This window comes from Rhinoderma darwinii, chromosome 6 (genome assembly GCF_050947455.1).
Source record: "Rhinoderma darwinii isolate aRhiDar2 chromosome 6, aRhiDar2.hap1, whole genome shotgun sequence".
Taxonomy (NCBI): domain Eukaryota; kingdom Metazoa; phylum Chordata; class Amphibia; order Anura; family Rhinodermatidae; genus Rhinoderma; species Rhinoderma darwinii.
Genome location: NC_134692.1, coordinates 145,091,874 through 145,111,464, shown reverse-complemented (window position 1 = coordinate 145,111,464; position 19,591 = coordinate 145,091,874). Strand labels below are relative to the sequence as shown.

Below are 19,591 nucleotides of genomic sequence, written 5' to 3'. Positions count from 1 at the left end.
CTGTTTTGTTATCCTCTGTCACTAGTTTATAATCTCCTACCTAATCTGTAATGTAGGTGCGATCGGGTGGTGAGATCGGGGGGTGAGATCGGGGGTGCGATCGGGTGGTGAGATCGGGGGGTGAGATCGGGGGGTGAGATCGGGGGTGCGATCGGGTGGTGAGATCGGGGGGTGAGATCGGGGGGTGAGATCGGGGGGTGCGATCGGGTGGTGCCGTTGGTTAACATGGCAGCCTGGGGGCCTGATGAAGGCCCCCAGGTCGGCCATCTTTGTATTTCTATGAAATCCTGCCTCTTGCAGGGATTCATAGGAGACTGTCTGTATCACGATATACTGCAATACATTAGTATTGCAGTATATCATGCAAGAGATCCAGCAATCTATGGTTCAAGTCGCCCTAGGGGGACAAGTAAAAAAAAGTAACATAACTGGTATCCATGCGTCTGTAAAAGTCTGAAATATTACAATACATTATTATTTAGTCCGCGCGGTGAACGCCGTAAAAAAAATGTAAATTAAATCATCAGAATTGCTGTTTTGTGGTCACTTCATCTCTCACAAGAAATAAAATAAAAAATGATCAGAAAGTCTCACCTATTCCAAAATGGTACCAATATAAACTACAGACCGTCCTGAAAATATAAGCCCTCCTACCGCTAAAGCGACGGAAAAAAAAAAAGTTATAACTCTCAGAATATGGCGACAAAACTCACATTTTATTTTTAACTATCAGTTTTTTCCTTGTAAAATAAAGATATAAATTTGGTAACGCTGTAATCGTATTGACCCGCAGAATATAGTAAACACAACGTTTTTACCGCACGGTAACGCCGTAAAAACAAAACCACCCAAAACCTTGAGTAATCGCTGTTTTTTTCCTATTCTACCACACAAATATTTTTCCCAGTTTCCCACTACATTAAATGGTACAATAAATGGTGCTGTGAAAATTTTCAACTCGTCCCGCGAAAAACAAACGGCCATATTGAAAATTAAATTAAAAAAAAGTTACGGCTTTTGGAATGTGGGGAGGAGAAAACGAAAGTGAAAATCTGAAAAATGGCTGCGGCGGGAAGGGGTTAATATCCGATTGAGTGAGGATCCAACATGACAAATACAATCTCTTCTCCGGGCTCATTTCCTTTTTCACTCGCCCCGAAGCACGAAGGTCCATCTTTCTCCGCCATTATTTGATTCTAGAGAGTTCTTTTTCTAATTTCTTTGTGATTCTCTCATTTTTCTAGGAATATGTGGAAATACAACGCTGTGAATTCCTTTCCTTCCTTCCCTTCCCCCCTTACTCCCTATTTCCGCACCCTTTCTTTTGTTCATACATGCGGCAGGTGATCCTCATCTGAATATCTGTTATATTTTATATATTTATAATGATAAAATCAATAAAACATTGAACTTGAAAAAAAAATATGTTTTTACTTTTTTTAGATACAGCTGCTTTATATTCTCTATACACAGCAGCTGTATCGTGCGCTATTCACTAAATCCGTCAGTCCAGTGGATCTGACGGGTTCGGTGACAGCATGCCGTATGTCTCCGATAGGCAGGATCCACCTGTAATTATCACATTTAAGGTATGAACTGTCAGAGACACGCAAGACCCACCGACACTGAACCCGTCAGATCTACGGGACTGACGGATTGAGTAAATAGCGCTCGATACAGCTGCTGAGTATAGAGAATATAAAGCAGCTGTATCTAAAAAAAGTAAAAATCTTTTTTATAAAAAGTATTTACAAAGTTACACAAAACACTGATACACATTTTTGCCATAGGCAGATCTGCGGCAAAAATCTGAGCCTTATCTGCCCCCTGTAGATAGTGCCACATATAGTGCCCTTTGTTGACCGTTGCCACAAAGTGCCTCCTTTAGTCAATGCCACACAATGCCCCTTTGAAATAGTACCACAGTGCCGCCTGTACATGGTGCCAGACAATGCCACTTGTAGATATTGCCACACCCCTGCATAGAAAGAGCCTTCCTCATCCACATTAGGCCTGCAGCCTATGATGCCGAGATGGGACTCCTGCATAGGCCTGGGCGATGCAGTGACATCGCCGTGCCGGCCTGCGCAGGGATCCTGTCCCAGCGTCTTAAAGGCATGTAGCCTAGTGAATGGTGGAGCAGGGAGCTGATAGCTCCCGGTCCACCAGTTGAGGACCCCTGATATAGACAGTAACTGCAACTTTTTATTCTGTCTTGGTTCATGCTATTTGTTCCATTTGTAAAATTAATCTCTATTATTGTTCTCATGTGTAAAAAACAAAACATATCACAGACAAGTAGTGGAGCAGAATAGTGAATGCAGCTCTAGAGTATAATACAGGTTGTAGCTCAGGATCAGAACAGGATCAGTAATGTAATGTATGTAGACAGTGACTCCGCCAGCAGAATAGTGAGTGCAGCTCTGGAATATAATACAGGATACAACTCAGGATCAGTACAGGATAAGTAATGTAATGTATGTATACAGTGACTCCACCAGCAGAACAGTGAGTGCAGCTCTGGAGTATAATACAGGATATAACTCAGGATCAGTGCAGGATAAGTAATGTAATGTATGTACACAGTGACTCCACCAGCAGAATAGTGAGTGCAGCTCTGGAGTATAATACAGGATATAACTCAGGATCAGTACAGGATAAGTAATGTATGTACACAATGACCCCACCAGCAGAATAGTGAGTGCAGCTCTGGAGTATAATACAGGATATAACTCAGGGTCAGTACAGGATAAGTAATGTAATGTATGTACACAGTGACTCCACCAGCAGAATAGTGAGTGCAGCTCTGGATACAGGATATAACTCAGGATCAGTACAGGATAAGTAATGTATGTACACAATGACCCCACCAGCAGAATAGGGAGTGCAGCTCTGGAGTATAATACAGGATATAACTCAGGATCAGTACAGGATAAGTAATGTAATGTATGTACACAGTGACTCCACCAGCAGAATAGTGAGCGCAGCTCTGGAGTATAATACAGGATGTAACTCAGGATCAGTACAGGATAAGTAATGTAATGTATGTATACAGTGATTCCACCAGCAGAATAGTGAGTACAGCTCTGGAGTATAATACAGGATGTAACTCAGGATCAGTACAGGATAAGTAATGTATGTACACAGTGACTCCACCAGCAGAATAGTGAGTACAGCTCTGGAGTATAATACAGGATGTAACTCAGGATCAGTACAGGATAAGTAATGTATGTACACAGTGACTCCACCAGCAGAATAGTGAGTGCAGCTCTGGAGTATAATACAGGATGTAACTCAGGATCAGTACAGGATAAGTAATGTATGTACACAGTGACTCCACCAGCAGAATAGCGAGTGCAGCTCTGGCGTATACATTCTTCAGTGCTGTAATTTCTCATTATCCCCTACCGGTTCAGAGACTGCACAGAACTTGCTCTGGTGATTTGCATTTTGGAAATTTGACTTTGCACCAGGTTCTGTACAGTCATCTGATGTTGGAAAAAATAACTCCCCTCCCCCTGCATTATAGGAATTCAGCTTAATTGTTAAAACTAAAAGTTTGCTGAATGTTTCCAATAACAACTAAAAGAATAGTGAGTGCAGCTCTGGAGTATAATACAGGATGTAATTTAGGATCAGGATATATATAAATTATGGGTTTACTTGGAAGGATCTGTTTTTGATGGGTTAGATTTTAACTTGTGTTTTTCGTCTTCTGTATACACTTGGACACAGGAGAACATTCTTATTTGCAAGGGTTAATTTTATTTTCAGACAATAAAGCAAAATACAGAACAGAAGGTATGAGAGCAGTGCTATATATTATGTCTCTTTCCATTTGTTCAGTGGGTCTCCAACCTCTGTCTCTCTACCTGTGACTAGACTACAACTCTCAGAATGTCCTAAAAGCCAGTTAGCACGCTCATGCTGGTAGTTGTAGTTCACAAAGTTAATAAGCTTTCTGCAGGGTTTACACATAAAATGATCATGATAAAATCTCCCGGATCTAATCACTGCAATCGCTAAGATAATGTAATGAACACTAAGGGATCGGAGGAAGCTAACAATGTCCATGCATGTAGAGGAGGTCAAAGCCACATCTCATCATGGACCTGCGAGTCTGTTATACTGTTGTGCATTAATGCCAGTGCCCCTATTAAACAACATTTAAATTGAAAGTCTTAATAAAAAGAGATTTGATAAAAAATTTAAAAAATTAAATAAAAAAATCTCATCATTATCTGGACAACAATATGATTCAGGGGTCACTGGTCTATGGTGATCCTACTTTAGTATTGGCGAAAGATTATGGGATGAAATTGGGACTACCCTCTCTGATTTAGTCCTGCATTCGACCGGGAGCGCCACTGTGCAGGAAAAACTTTTGAAGGATACGCGGCGCTAAACTCATTCTCAGGATCGGTGGGGTCCCAAGTGAAGGCATCTCCTTGCACATTATAAGATGGGAATGCCCTTTTAATGTGGATGGTGATTTGGATTGAATTTGGATTCACACAACGTCACCACGATAAGGCTGAGCCCCCAGGGCATAGTGCATGAAGTGTTGCCATGAGGATAGAAGAGCTACGGTCTTTGGGTCCATAAAGAATTTTCTATAACACGTCTACTACATTATAGGTGGTTCCTCTCAATCATCAATAATAAATTCCTGAACATATGGCAATGTAATGAGAAGTGATTATAATGGCAGCCATACAATGTGAGATCTTTCCAGAAGAATGGTCGATATGAGTAGCCCACCACTTTCTCCCTGAACTGGTTGTTGAGGCCTATTCATTCGTCATTGAACCCTATAAGAATCGGCACCGAGTTAGGCCATTAGATATAGAAATCTTTAAGTGTCCTTCTGCTTTTTAGGTCATAAGTGCAGAACTTATTTTACACGGAATGATTCCTTCAGGCTTTCAAGAGCTTGACCCTTGGTTATGCCATACCAGTCTTTCGGTAGACTTGCGGGCTTTGCATTGTATTCCTTTGCAAAATGGCCATTAAACTCTTTAAAGATGAATTTCCAATAGTCTGAGGCGGTAATGCTGGGGTCGGGTTGGATCATCCAGTCGGGGTAAAACTCCCGATAATATTTATAGGGATGAAACTTCCAATCAGTATCTGAGTTCCTGAACGACGTCTCGGTAACAACATCTGTAGAACATAGTGAAGAACACAGCACATTAGTGTCCACATATCTGTATCTGCCCAGACCCTGAGGACGATGGACGGTAGCAAAGTGCTCTGTGTGCTCCGCACATCCGGCCTCACACGGGACTTTACAGAATGGACACTGTTTCCCACATCCAATCACTTTCTTAAACAATTCTTCTTCTGGTTTAAGGATCACTATGGCAAGAACGGACTCGATGGTTGAAAGTCTCATTTCCAACATGATGTCTTCTCCCAGTTCAGAGAGGAAGAACTCAACATCGGCAGCAAATTGAGTAACAGGCACAGAATTCTGAAAAATTACCACCTTGAGATCCTCCTGTGATATGACTAAATCCTTGTGCAGCATTTTACAGACTTTTCTTAGGAATTCGGAGACATCAGTACTTACTTGTATTTGGGATTTTTGAAAAATCTCTCTTAATTTCTGAAGAATGGGCAAGATTATATTTGATCGCAATGACCGCAAATCTTTGGGGTCTTCATATTTCTCTTTAAGGAACTCTAAGATACAGTCCTTGACAAAACGCTCATAATTATTGATATACTTGACGTATTGGTCAAATGAATGGTCTTCAAGAAGCTTACAGAGCACCCGCAGCTGAAAGAAAGTGCGGCTCATGTATTTCATGTTGTCTTCACTGTTCAGTATGTCGTTAACTATCTCCTGTCCAAGACGATGGTTCACATACTGCACTATGGCCGGTCTAAGGCACAGTTCACAAAAAAGTTTCGCCCTGGTTTTGCATTCATCTTTCTCCTGGAATACGGCTTTGAAAACTGAGAGATATTCTGATTTTAAGGTTTCCAGGCATATATGTGGGTCGTTTAATTTCACAAAATTATCGTGCAATTTTTGAAATTTTGGGGCTGCTTTGCCTAGAAGTAGAAGCTTGAGGTTTAGCTCAAAATGGTCTGTGGTGTGCAGGTTCTTCACGTCTTTTTGTTGTAGCCTTTCATTGACCATTTCAAGTAATTCTAAACAAAACATTTCATGGTAATTCTCGTTCATCTTCACGTGTTGGTCGACATAGCTCAAGCCTTTCTCTGCCAAGGACTCTGCTAGCTGCTTTGATTTAAAAATGTAGTCTTGTTTATAGAAATCTTTTAAACCTGCAACTTTGTACCAGATTTTGTCTTGACATTTTTTGTACCATTTCAGATCAATATGTTCATCTCGCACTTCATAAGTTGCATCTGAAAATTCAAAAAGCGTCTTGATATTGAGAAGTTTCTCATTGATGGCTCCTGACTTGTGGCTCATCTCCACCCGAAGCTGCTGGAGCATGATTTGGTCAATGTCTTGTTTTGTAATGGATTTGACCTGGAGGCCTCTCATTGTGTCGTCCCACATGGCATGAAATTCTACTTCAAGTTCCTCAATGTCCAGTTTCAGTGTTCTGTCCTTGCATGAGCTGAGAAGCGATGTCACTTTTTCTTCTATTTTTGAGATGTAACCGTCCTTTAAACCTTCAATCTTACGCTTTGTCTTTTGGATATGAATGGCTTCTTTGCACTTGTTGATTATTTCTTCATTAAGTCCCTTCCTAAGATTTTTTATACTTTTCAAAAAATCTTCTCTGTATTTTTCTATTAGATGAGCATTTTCCAGTTCAGAATCAAAAAACGTATCCAGTAAATTGCGCATTTTCTTCTCCTCTTTGCTCAGTATTTCTGATGTCGACTGTATGAAATCCGTCAATGTTTCCGTTGTTAGATTTTCCATCCTCTCATTCTTAATTGATATCAGCGCCTCAGTCATCCAATTATACATCTCTTTACGAAAGCTCCACTCCAGTTGTGAATACTTTACGGACAGCTGGTCATAGGCGTCTGCTATCAGGCTGTTTCGAAAACTGAATATAAATTTTTCGTGTTTCACTGCGTTCCATAAGCTTTTCAACCACTCAAGAAAATCTGGAATGGTCTGTGGCTTCTGTAGTTTCCTTTTCAGGAACTCAATCAAATATTTCTTAAGTGAAAGAATTCCCTCACTGTAGCCAGTGTTTATGGGAGCCATAGGTGGGATTCCATACCACAGACCAGAAATGTACCATGTGTGTTCATTGATATTGTAGTCCATAATATCATTAAAGGTCGTAATCCCCTCCAATTTTTCCATTTTTGCCACACATTTTGTCATCTCATTCAGGTGCTCTAAGAGTTTCTTTCTGTCTCTTATTCCCATAGTATGAGCAGACACGTCACTCACATTCTGGTGGACAAAATGACAATTGGGTTTCTTTCCTATTTTGGTCATACGGAGAAATGCATGGACCACGATCTGTAAAATATCTTTCATTTCTGATGAGTTTTCCATTGATATATTAATGATGGTGATGTCACTCAACCCCACCACTAGTGTGGCTAATTCATTGTCATGTTCATAACTGTCCACCAGAGAAGCCAATTCAGGAGCCTTCAACCCTTCAGTGTCAATCACCAGAATAAATTCACAGCCTAGTTCCTCCTTGAAGTTCTCCTTCACTTTAATAAGGGTCATGAAGGCTCCTCGTGTGCATCGTCCACTGGCCACAGGGAACTGTAGACCAAACATGGTGTTCAGAAGGGTGGACTTCCCTGTACTCTGCACCCCCAGCACAGTGATCACTCTCATCCTACATTGTCCTCCCGTCTTCTTATCCAGCGAGGTCAGGACATCAGTTATCCACTGTAAGGGAATATTGGAGGCGTCTCCGTCCATCAGCTCTAATGGGAACCCATAAAGCAGGAGATCGGCAACTAATCCAGGAAGGTCACTTAATTTTTGCCCTAGATCTTTATGATTAAGTTTAAAAAATTGTGCCTCATGCATCTGCCCCAGTTCACGTAGGAAATGTTCTAATCCAAGTGAGCTATCAGACATCTTCTGATCTATTTGTTTTAGTGCCAACATGCTGGTAGAATTTTTCAAATACTCAGTCTGTAACTCTTTTAGGTTTGATCGAGCAATATCATCAAGAAATATTTTCATCCACTTCAAGAAATAAAGTTTCTCAGCATGAGTCAGGTCAATGAGCGCTAACAGAAACCTTTTCATGTCTTCCTGGAGTTCTTGCTGGCTTTGTTGTCTACGCAGCTCCCCGTTGTGTCCCTTTAGCTCCGACTTGTACGTTTCTCCACTAACGTCACCCTGTTTCCTCATCCTACAAAGTTCTTTTTCATTTTTAGTAATCTTTTTCCAAAGATCTCCCTGCAAAGTCAACGTTTGCTTCTTATACTGTGACACATCCATTATTTGACTGGTGATTCTCTTGGCTTGTTCCTTGGCTCTCTGGCACTCTTCCACATTCTCATCTACAAAGAATCCAAGTTCATTAGCCATGTCCCCAACTTCTTCCAATGTCATGAATTTAGGAGAAGCCTTGGTCAAACTTCTTATAAGACTTTGTATCTCTTTAACAATTTCGGCTTCATTCATCTTGGAATCTTTCACCACGATATGTTTACTGTTCAAGTTTAGAGATGTCATTAACTTAAGTAAGGAATTTTTTGTTTCTTCTTTGCAATGTTTGTCCTCAGGTAGACAGATAATGAAATAGTAGTTTGGATTGTCTGATGCAGAACTCTCCAACAATCTCCAGTGTTTTTCCTGTAGACCTTCAGAGAAGATAAAAACAGCAGAAGAGACCTTGGTCAACAAACGAAACTGTTCCTTATTGGATTCTAATTCTCCGCGTAGATTCATGACAGTGATAGGTTCATGGAAAATATTAGAGCTTTGACTCCCACCTGGGAAGTACCAGAAGAGCTCCAGAAGTCCTTCTGAAATTGTCCTAGGATGATAACCGCACTCAATGCCCTGGTGCACGAAAAAGTCATGATGAGTGTAAGATGGACTGAGAACGCTGTTGAGGATTTTAGATTTTGAGAGACTACAATTGCCCAATCTGACAAATGAGAAGATCGGCATAGAAATGTTCACTAAGTTGTTTTCTCTAAATCCTTTAGAGCTTAGTAAGGATGTTGGTCTCCAATTCTTTATAATGTTTCTCATGGGCCATAGCAAAAAGGTACATGGCTTGGTCTCATCAGCAGGAAGCAGAAGAGGAACAGCAAATTGGCACATTGACATTTTTGAGAAAATGACTTGTTGTAGAAAGTTGTCAGAACAATGCAGAAGAGCGCAGAGAACATCCAGGGGATGGAGGGAATTCAACGAAATTCTAGATGACATTTTAACGGTTCCAAATAGATCATCTTCTGTGCTGAAGCCGCTTATGTTGGCCTCTTCATGGTCATCCTTCATCGTATTTCGTGCAGTTTCATCCAGTGCAATAAGTTTTCTAAGAAAGTTCCATGGTAATGAAGTTTCAGCAGAATATTCATTCTCATTCTCCTTCCCGATACACATCACGTGTTCCAGGCTGAGCTTGGAGTCTTGGTACTCCTCTAGCTGTAGCTTGGACAGTAGGCAATCCATTAGGTTAGCCTGATTAAAAAACAAAAACAAAGAAATTTAAAGGTCAAAAATTTCCTAACAAAGCATTTAAAAAATATTAGGAGTCAAAGTAAGAATTCAAAGTAGTCCCTTGTTGCTGCTGTGAATAGAGCCTGCACCCCCAGATACAGCACCCATACCACAAGGGCTCCCACATATCCTCAGGGGCTCTTTGTCCACTTGGAAACCCACCTTTAAATGTTATAATGCACTTTTGTCATTAAATGCTAATGTATCTGTGTTTCACAATGTACACAAAGGTCTACATGTGGAGGTGGTGAGGGCGCTTACTGCTTGTTATCAGGGTCCCTTGACAATAAGATGATCACAATTTGTCCCCTCTGCCGGGATCCCCCCAGCGATCAGCTGCAATCTGTGGGGAATTCTGGCAGTAAGTGTTCAATATCCCTGCAGCGCCACCACATGGGAAATGACGCATTACACAGCGTCCATTCATGTCAATGTGTTGTGTGTGTAATACGGGACAGGACGGGTCCTCCGGAGACGCTGTATGTAACTGCTCTACACTCTGGCCAAGAGATGAGGATTCTGAACAGCGGACCCCCGATATTACCCAGAATCCACTGATAGGGTGTATAAGGTTATGAGGTATATGAGGTTGAGCTGGTTACCACTGATTTGCAGATGATTGCTCCTTTCTGTATACAGGGTGTTATATTCTGCAGGCCTCACATTTCCTGAATACCAACAACAAAACTGGCTGTGACCAGATCTCGTATTTCCCTTTTCTTTTCTATGGTAAGTATTGTCAAGTCTAACCAGCACCAAAGGGATTGTCAGTGAATCATGAAGTACCGTGGCCCTGTTTGGGGCCCCTATTTCCTGACATATCAGAGTACACATAAAGGCTGACTTGTCTGTTTAGTAAAAACTTGTATTCCCCATGAAATAACAATTCTGGAACATATTTTCTTAGAATTGTGCATTGTGTCATCCCTCTGTTATTCCTCTTGGAAATATATGAATAAATTGACAATCGGGTGTTACCATTTGCCTTGTCAATAGGGTATGTACCTACACAGTATGACACTGTTAGCACTGATTGGACAGTGTCAGTCTGTGTACCAAAACATCCTATGGACAAGGGAAATGGTAGAACCGGGTTATCAATTTATTCATGCATTTCCAGAGAGAATAACAGAGGACACAATGCAGATTTCTAAGAAAAGATGTTCCAGAATTATTATTTAATAGAGAATACCATGTCAGGAGAGGTGACAGGTCCTCTTTACATTTCAGCATCATGTCCCGTTTAGATCTTGTGCTGATTAGTTTTAAAATATATCTTATTAGGGGTCATAGCTCCATTTTCTTGATATAGAGCTCCAAATCCCCTGCATAGACATAGAGTTACATGATAATATTCTCCCTGCAGCCACCACTAGGGGGAGCTCATTACATACAGATATATACAGCTCCCATAGAGTTACATATTAACATTCTGCTACCTGCAGCCACCACTAGGGGGAGCTCACTACATACAGATGTATATATACAGCTCCCATAGAGTTACATAATGGCATTCTGCTGCCTGCGGCCACCACTAGAAGGTCCTCACTGCATACAGATATATATATAGCTCCCATAGAGTTACATAATGGCATTCTGCTGTCTGCGGCCACAACTAGAAGGTGCTCACTGCATACAGATATATATATAGCTCCCATAGAGTTACATAATGGCATTCTGCTGCCTGCGGCCACCACTATAAGGTGCTCACTGCATACAGATATATACAGCTCCCATAGAGTTACATAATAACATTCTGCTGCCTGCAGCCACCACTAGAAGGTGCTCAATACATACAGATAAATATAGCTCCCATAGAGTTACATGATAACCTTTTGCTGCCTGAAGTCACCACTAGAGGGAGCTCAATACATACAGATATATACAGCTCCCACAGAGTTACATGATAACATTTTGTTGCCTGCAGTCACCACTAGGGGAAGCTCACTACCCATTGTGTTATTAGTGAGTATAATGAATAGACAGCAGGTGGAAAGCTCTTAGGCCTTGTTCACACAAGTTTTTTTACGTGGTTTTTGCAGCCGGACGAAATTGCCTCTCATTGATTTCAATGGCAGGTGGAGGCATTTTTGTCCCGTGAGTGGAAAAGGATGCTCGCGGGAACAAGAAGCGACATGCCCCATCTTGAGGCATTTACCGCCTCAAAAACTCCATTGAAATTAATGAGAGACTGAAAAAAACACTGCAGCATCTTATGGCAAAAACCGCTGGCGTTTTTTCCCCTTGCGTGTAAGAAAGAGGTAATAAAATGCAGCAAAATTTCATGCAAAAAACGCGTCAAAAAACGACTGTGGTGCAAAACCACTTAAAGGCTATGTTCACACGGAGTATTTTGGCGAGTTTTTTGACGCGGAAACCGCGTCGCAAAACTCGGCAAAAACGGCCCGAAAATGCCTCCCATTGATTTCAAAGGGAGGCGTCGGCGTCTTTTTCCCGCGAGCAGTAAAACTGCCTCGCGGGAAAAAGAAGCGACATGCCCTATCTTCGGGCGTTTACGCCTCTGACCTCCCATTGACTTCAATGGGAGGCAGAGAAAGCGTATTTCGTGGGGTTTTATGCCCGCGGCGCTCAATGGCCGCGGGCGAAAAACGCTGCGAAAATTGCCGTGCAGGGAGAGGAGTATCTGCCTCAAACTTCCAAACTGAATTTTGAGGCAGATATTCCTCTTGCAAAATACTCAGTGTGAACATAGCCAAAAAAAAACAGAGCAGATTTTTCCATCCCTTAACCTCCTCCTGGCGTAGACTGCAGGATTTCATCATGTAACGGTCTATGCAGGGGATTTGGAGTTCTGTATCAGAAAACCGGATTTTTCCCATCTTTAAAAATATATTAAGAACTTAATCTGCACCGAATTTTGGACCTGTTGTGATAAAAATATAATAAAACGGTGTTCAGGAGTAGATCCTCACACCAAGGTGACATTACTGTCCTGTCTTCTTTACTCGCACTTACATTAAAGGAAAATGCTGGCAAAAATACAGGTAATGCCATAACTCTACACGCAGGTACAGATGATGAGAGTTCATGTCCATGTAGCGTAGTTACAGATAACATGAGAATCTCCAGGGATTGTGCCTTTCCCATCAGGACATGCTGGGAGTTGTAGTCTACAGAAGTGAAGGGGCTGCATATCACTAGAGGTTCAGTCCATCCATCACAGGCGTTGTAACGCTAATTACCTGAGCTCCTCGCATGGAAGATCCGCCCTGGACTGTGGACACCGGGCTCTGTGCTGTACAACGAGGATCCGCTGAGACGTCCCGAGAATCGCCCCGAGTTATTTTCACTTTCTGTTCTGTCTGGAAGAAGAGCTCCCTCTGCTGGAGAATTATACTGGATCCCATCACGAGGAACCTCCAGACACTGCGGCGTATATACGGAGTACGGAAACGCGTCACAGTCCTCAATGTACGACTACTGAGCCGCGCTAGATCTGACCGTTCATAGCTTAGCATCTGTATCTCAGTCTACCATGTGGGATACTGTCTGCTGAGCCGTGTATCCCCGAACCATGATGCATGTGCTACATTTATGATGTCGCAGCATTCTAGGGGGCCAGTTCACACACACAGTTTTGATGCAGTTTTTGGCTCAGTTTTGTTTAAGCCAAATACAGGAGTAGACACAAAAGTACGAAGATGCATCAGTCTTTTCTTTAGACCGTATTTTCCTTTTGGATCCATTTCTGGCTTTGGCTAAAACAGCTGAGCAAAAAACTGCACCAAGAACTGCATCAAAACTGTGTGTGTGACCCTGGCCTAATGACTGAACAACCTCTGCCTTGTGCACGGGTTACAATTATAATACACACTGAACGGCCACTTTATTAGCGACGCCGGCCCTTTCACGATTGAAGTTTTCCGTGGATCAGTTTCAGTGTTAATCCACTTCAGAATGGGAAAATCGAGCGATCTGAGTGACTTGGAACGTGGCATAGTCAGGGGGAGCAGACAAGCCAGGGCCAGGATTTCACAAACTGACAACCTTATGGGGTTTCTCGTGCAGCGGTGTGGAGAGTACACCGAGAATGATGTGATCGAGGAAAAACATCCAGGAAAGGGGAACCTGTGGACGTCAACAACTGGTCGATGAAAGAGTCAGAGGAGGATGTGAAGAATCGTTCAGGCGGGGAACAGTCAAGCAAATTGCAGCGGAGTACAACGCTGGTGCTCCACCCAACGTGTCCGAACGCACAACTCGTCGTTCCTCAGCACGGATAGACTACAACCGCGGACGACCAGCTCCAGCGCCATTACTGTCTGAGGGAAACAGAAAGACGAGACTCCAGTGGGCAAAAGAGCCGAAAAACTGGATCACCGAGCAGTGAAAAACATCGTCTGGTCAGATGAACCCAGATTTATGTGGCCCCGTGCTGATAGGAGGGTCAGATTTTTTCACAAGCAGCAGGAATCAAGGAACCCATCCTGTAAGGTGTGAACAGTTCAGGCCGCTGGAGGTGGAGTAATGGTGGGGGGAATGTTTTGTTGGCACAGCCTGGGTCCTTTAATACCTGTTGATGGACGTCTGAACAGTAGGACTTACCTAAGCATTGTGGTTGACCAAGTTTATCCATTATGGCGGATGTTTACCCTATGGCAGGACAATTTACCGGCAAGTGCGAGAAGCGAGCCACTCCGCATGCGCCAATATTCCTACAGAACGATTTCATCACCGAGTGGTGTCTATGCCACAACGAATTGCTGCAGTTCTGAAATCCAAAAGTGGTCCAACACACTACTACATAGGGGTCTCTAATAAGGTGGCCATTCAGTGTATATCATCATTCTTGACCTGCAGCTCTTCTGTGGCCACAAAGGAAATCATAAATGGGATATTCAGCCCAGTAGGAGGTGTATTCTGAGTTTGTCCAGTGCTGGCCTGAGTATTGTTCTAGTATTGTCCCACGTTGGCCTTAAGGCGATCCTTTTCATGAAGGAGCCTCCAGCCATGAGGATTCGGGAAACCCAGGAATGATCCACGTGTGCTGCTCTGAAAGAAGTGCTGATATGAAGGGATGCAGGCTACATCCCATTTTATAGAATACCTATGAAGACATATATAGACAACAATACTAGAAGTGTAGATAACCATAGTACAAGTAAAGCACCAACCAATATCAAAAATATATCTTTATTTGGAAAATATTAATAACATACATAGACCATCACATACAATATAAAACAACACATAATACAAATGTAGTGGTATCTAGGAGACACAAATGTATCATATTAGACATCCATGGAATCACATACTGTACAAGAATACCGCAACAGTTACCGGTATACTAAATATGTACACACTGGAGAAAATATACACGTGACCGTGTCAGAGAGACTAATCCAAGACATAAAACATATATAAAGTCAGGATCAGATCCATGTCAGATACCAACCCATATTCTGCATGTCTGCCCCTAAATGAGTCACCCATAGACCCCACCAAGACACCCCGACGTACGTTTCGTCGTCAGCTTTTTCAAGGGAGGTGTAAAGGATCTGCCAGGCACAGCTTCGGGGTTAACTCCCAGAACTAATCAGTCAGCACCTGAGAATACATCCCTGAGACTGACTCCTGCTTCCACCATTCAGGCTGGCAGGCTTAGGAGTGGGAGAACCTATCGTAACCTGGCCAGACTCAGCTAGCTCCCGCCCTCGGTCTATTTAAGCCTGCACTTCCTGTCCCTCGGTGCTTGTGATTCTTTCCTTGTGGTTTCCTGGCCCAGCTACAGCTCCTGCTATTTTTGATCCTGCTCCATACAGACCCTGGCTTACCGACTACTCTTCTGCTTTTCGTTTTGTACCTCGCACACTCCTGGCTTGACTCGGCTCGTTCACCACTCTGGTTGCTCACGGTGTTGCCGTGGGCAACGGCCCCTTTTTCTTGCTTGTGTTCCTTTGTATGTTTGTCGTGTTTGTCGTGCACTTACTGAGCGCAGGGACCGCCGCCCAGTTGTACCCCGTCGCCTAGGGCGGGTCGTTGCAAGTAGGCAGGGACAGAGTGGCGGGTAGATTAGGGCTCACTTGTCCGTCTCCCTACCCCCTGCCATTACATAATCACAAGCCCATACCTAGTCTACCCCTGGTCCCTGACACCACTATGGATCCCCGTGAGACCCTGGCTCAGCAAATGCAGGGTCTCTCCCTACAGGTCCAGGCCCTGGCTCAGAGGGTCAACCAGCCTGATGCTACCCTGGTAGTTCCCCTCACCGCACCTCTTGAACCCCACCTCAAGTTGCCCGACCGGTTCTCAGGGGACCGGAGGGCTTTTCTCTCCTTTCGGGAGAGTTGTAGGCTTTACTTTAGTTTAAAGCCTCATTCCTCAGGTTCTGAGAGCCAGCGGGTGGGTATAATTATGTCCCGGCTCCAGGAAGGGCCCCAAGAGTGGGCCTTCTCCTTGGCTCCTGACGCCCCTGAACTTTCCTCCGTTGATTGTTTCTTTTCTGCTCTCGGACTTATTTATGACGAGACTGACAGGACTGCCTTTGCCGAGAGTCAGCTGGTGACCTTACGTCAGGGTAAGAGACCTGTTGAGGAGTATTGCTCTGACTTTCGGAAGTGGTGCGTAGCTTCTCGGTGGAATGACCCTGCCTTAAGGTGCCAGTTTAGGTTGGGTCTGTCGAATGCCCTGAAAGACCTGCTAGTTAGCTATCCCTCTTCTGACTCCCTAGACCAGGTTATGGCTTTAGCGGTACGACTTGACCGACGTCTCAGGGAACGACAACGTGAACGTTTATGTGTTTTCTCCTCCGACTCCCCCATGATGCCTCCCGAAGCTCCGTTGCTTCGTTCCTCCCCGAAAGATTCAGAGATACCTATACAACTCGGGGCCTCCGTGTCCCCCCAACAACGTAGAGAATTCCGCAGGAAGAATGGTCTCTGCTTCTACTGTGGGGACGACAAGCATCAAGTGAACAACTGTCCTAAGCGTAAGATTGCAGCCAGAGAACTTCCGCGTCTAAGTGATCATCGGGGAGGTCACTTGGGCGCACAGGTATTTCCCGTAAATATGAAACGTACTAAGATCTTGCTTCCCTTTCAGGTCTCTTTTGGTGGTAGGTCTGCTACCGGCAGTGCCTTCGTGGATTCAGGGTCCTCTACTAATATCATGTCTGTGGAATTTGCTATGTCCCTTGCTATGCCTCTGATTGATTTGCCTAAACCTGTCCCGGTAGTGGGTATCGACTCCACTCCTCTTGCTAATGGTTATTTTACACAGCATACCCCTGTTTTTGAACTCCTTGTTGGCTCCATGCATTTGGAGCAATGCTCTGTACTGTTGATGCAGGGATTATCGTACGATTTGGTTCTAGGTCTTCCCTGGTTGCAGTTGCATAATCCCACGTTTGACTGGAATACTGGGGAGCTAACCAAATGGGGTAATGAATGTTGTACGTCATGTTTTTCTGTTAATTCTATTTCTCCCCCTAAGGAGGCGAATACGCTACCCGAGTTTGTTCAGGACTTCGCTGATGTTTTCTCTAGGGAGGCCTCCAAAGTGTTACCTCCTCATAGAGAATACGATTGCGCTATCGAATTGGTACCAGGAGCTAAGCTTCCTAAGGGTAGGATATTTAATCTTTCTTGTCCCGAACGTGAAGCTATGAGAGTGTATATCCAGGAATCCCTGGCCAAGGGTTACATTCGTCCCTCTTCTTCTCCGGTAGGTGCTGGCTTCTTCTTCGTGGGGAAGAAGGATGGTGGTCTTAGGCCATGCATTGACTACCGTAGCCTGAATAAGGTCACGGTAAGGAACCAGTATCCCCTTCCTTTGATTCCTGATCTCTTTAATCAGGTTCAAGGGGCCCAATGGTTTTCTAAATTGGATCTACGGGGGGCGTATAACCTTATTCGCATCAAAGAGGGGGATGAGTGGAAGACAGCGTTTAACACGCCCGAAGGCCATTTCGAATACCTCGTCATGCCCTTTGGGTTGTGTAATGCCCCTGCGGTCTTCCAGAATTTCATAAATGAGATTTTGAGAAATTACCTGGGGGTTTTTCTGGTAGTGTACCTTGATGACATACTGGTGTTTTCCAAGGACTGGTCCTCCCACATTGAGCATGTCAGGAAGGTGCTCCAGGTCCTTCGGGAAAACAACTGTTTGCCAAAACCGAAAAATGTGTGTTTGGGGTACAGGAGATTCCATTTTTGGGTCAAATCCTCACTCCTCATGAATTCCGCATGGACCCCGCCAAGGTTCAGGCTGTGGCGGAATGGGTCCAACCTGCCTCCCTGAAGGCGTTACAGTGTTTTTTGGGGTTCGCTAATTATTACAGGAGATTTATTGCTAACTTCTCGGTCATCGCTAAGCCCCTTACAGACCTCACTCGCAAAGGTGCTGATCTCCTCCACTGGCCTCCTGAGGCTGTCCAGGCTTTTGAGGTCCTTAAGAAGTGCTTTGTCTCGGCCCCGGTGCTGGTTCAGCCCAACCAAATGGAGCCATTTATCGTGGAAGTTGACGCATCTGAGGTGGGAGTGGGGGCTGTCTTGTCCCAGGGTACCAGGTCCCTCACCCATCTCCGCCCCTGTGCCTACTTCTCCAGGAAGTTTTCGCCAACTGAAAGTAACTATGATATTGGCAACCGCGAACTCTTAGCCATTAAATGGGCATTTGAAGAGTGGCGCCACTTCCTAGCGGGGGCTAGGCACCAGGTAACGGTCCTTACCGACCACAAGAATCTGGTTTTCCTAGAATCTGCCCGGAGGCTAAACCCGAGACAAGCTCGATGGGCGTTATTTTTTACCAGATTAAATTTTTTGGTTACCTATAGGGCTGGGTCTAAAAATATTAAGGCTGATGCACTGTCGCGTAGCTTCATGGCCAGCCCTCCTTCGGAGGAAGATCCTGCTTGTATTTTGCCTCCAGGTATAATCATTTCCTCGATCGATTCTGATTTAGTCTCTGATATTGCTGCTGATCAAGGTGCAGCTCCCGGGAACCTTCCTGAGAACAAGCTGTTTGTTCCCCTGCAATTCCGGCTAAGGGTACTTAGGGAAAATCATGACTCCGCACTATCTGGCCATCCAGGCATCCTGGGTACCAAACACCTCATTACCAGAAATTATTGGTGGCCTGGGTTGCCTAAAGACGTTAAGGCCTACGTCGCCGCTTGTGAAGTTTGTGCTAGGTCCAAGACTCCCAGGTCCCGACCAGCGGGCTTACTGCGTTCGTTGCCCATTCCCCAGAGACCTTGGACACATATCTCCATGGATTTTATCACCGATTTGCCTCCATCCCAAGGCAAGTCGGTGGTGTGGGTGGTGGTGGACCGCTTCAGTAAGATGTGCCACTTTGTGCCCCTCAAGAAACTACCCAACGCCAAAACGTTGGCTACCTTGTTTGTCAAACACATCCTGCGTCTCCATGGGGTCCCTGTCAATATTGTTTCGGACAGAGGGGTACAATTTGTTTCATTGTTTTGGAGAGCCTTCTGTATGAAGTTGGGGATTGATCTGTCCTTCTCCTCTGCCTTCCATCCTGAAACCAATGGCCAAACGGAGAGGACTAATCAATCTCTAGAACAATACTTAAGGTGTTTTGTCTCTGACTGTCAATTTGATTGGGTCTCTTTCATTCCCCTCGCCGAATTTTCCCTTAATAACCGGGTCAGTAACTCGTCAGGGGTCTCTCCTTTTTTTTGTAATTTTGGGTTTAATCCACGGTTCTCCTCCGTTTCACCTGGTAGTTCCAACAATCCCGAGGCAGAGGTCGTTCATCGGGAACTGTGCACAGTCTGGGCCCAGGTTCAGAAAAACCTAGAGGTGTCCCAGAGCGTACAAAAAACTCAGGCTGATAAAAGACGTTCTGCTAACCCCCTGTTTATGGTCGGGGATCTGGTGTGGTTGTCGTCTAGGAACTTGCGTCTCAAGGTTCTGTCCAAGAAGTTTGCTCCCCGGTTTATTGGGCCGTATA

General features: G+C 44.1%; 1 protein-coding gene across 2 annotated transcripts in view; it reads right to left on the bottom strand.

Moving 5' to 3' along the window:
- Nucleotides 1-3,757: 3,757 nt before the first annotated feature.
- LOC142656070 (up-regulator of cell proliferation-like) overlaps nucleotides 3,758-19,591 on the bottom strand; it is a 25,433-nt gene continuing 9,599 nt past the window's right edge. The window contains exons 1-2 of one of the 2 annotated variants that reach the window (XM_075830932.1): nucleotides 12,856-12,953; nucleotides 3,758-9,613 (exon numbers count right to left, since the gene is read on the bottom strand). In XM_075830932.1, the coding sequence (XP_075687047.1) occupies nucleotides 4,895-9,613; nucleotides 12,856-12,870 (4,734 nt within the window). In that variant the 5' untranslated portion in view covers nucleotides 12,871-12,953 and the 3' untranslated portion in view covers nucleotides 3,758-4,894. Of the gene's footprint in view, nucleotides 9,614-12,855; nucleotides 12,954-19,591 lie in introns of those variants that run through there. The other variant, XM_075830931.1, reaches the window with a different exon arrangement.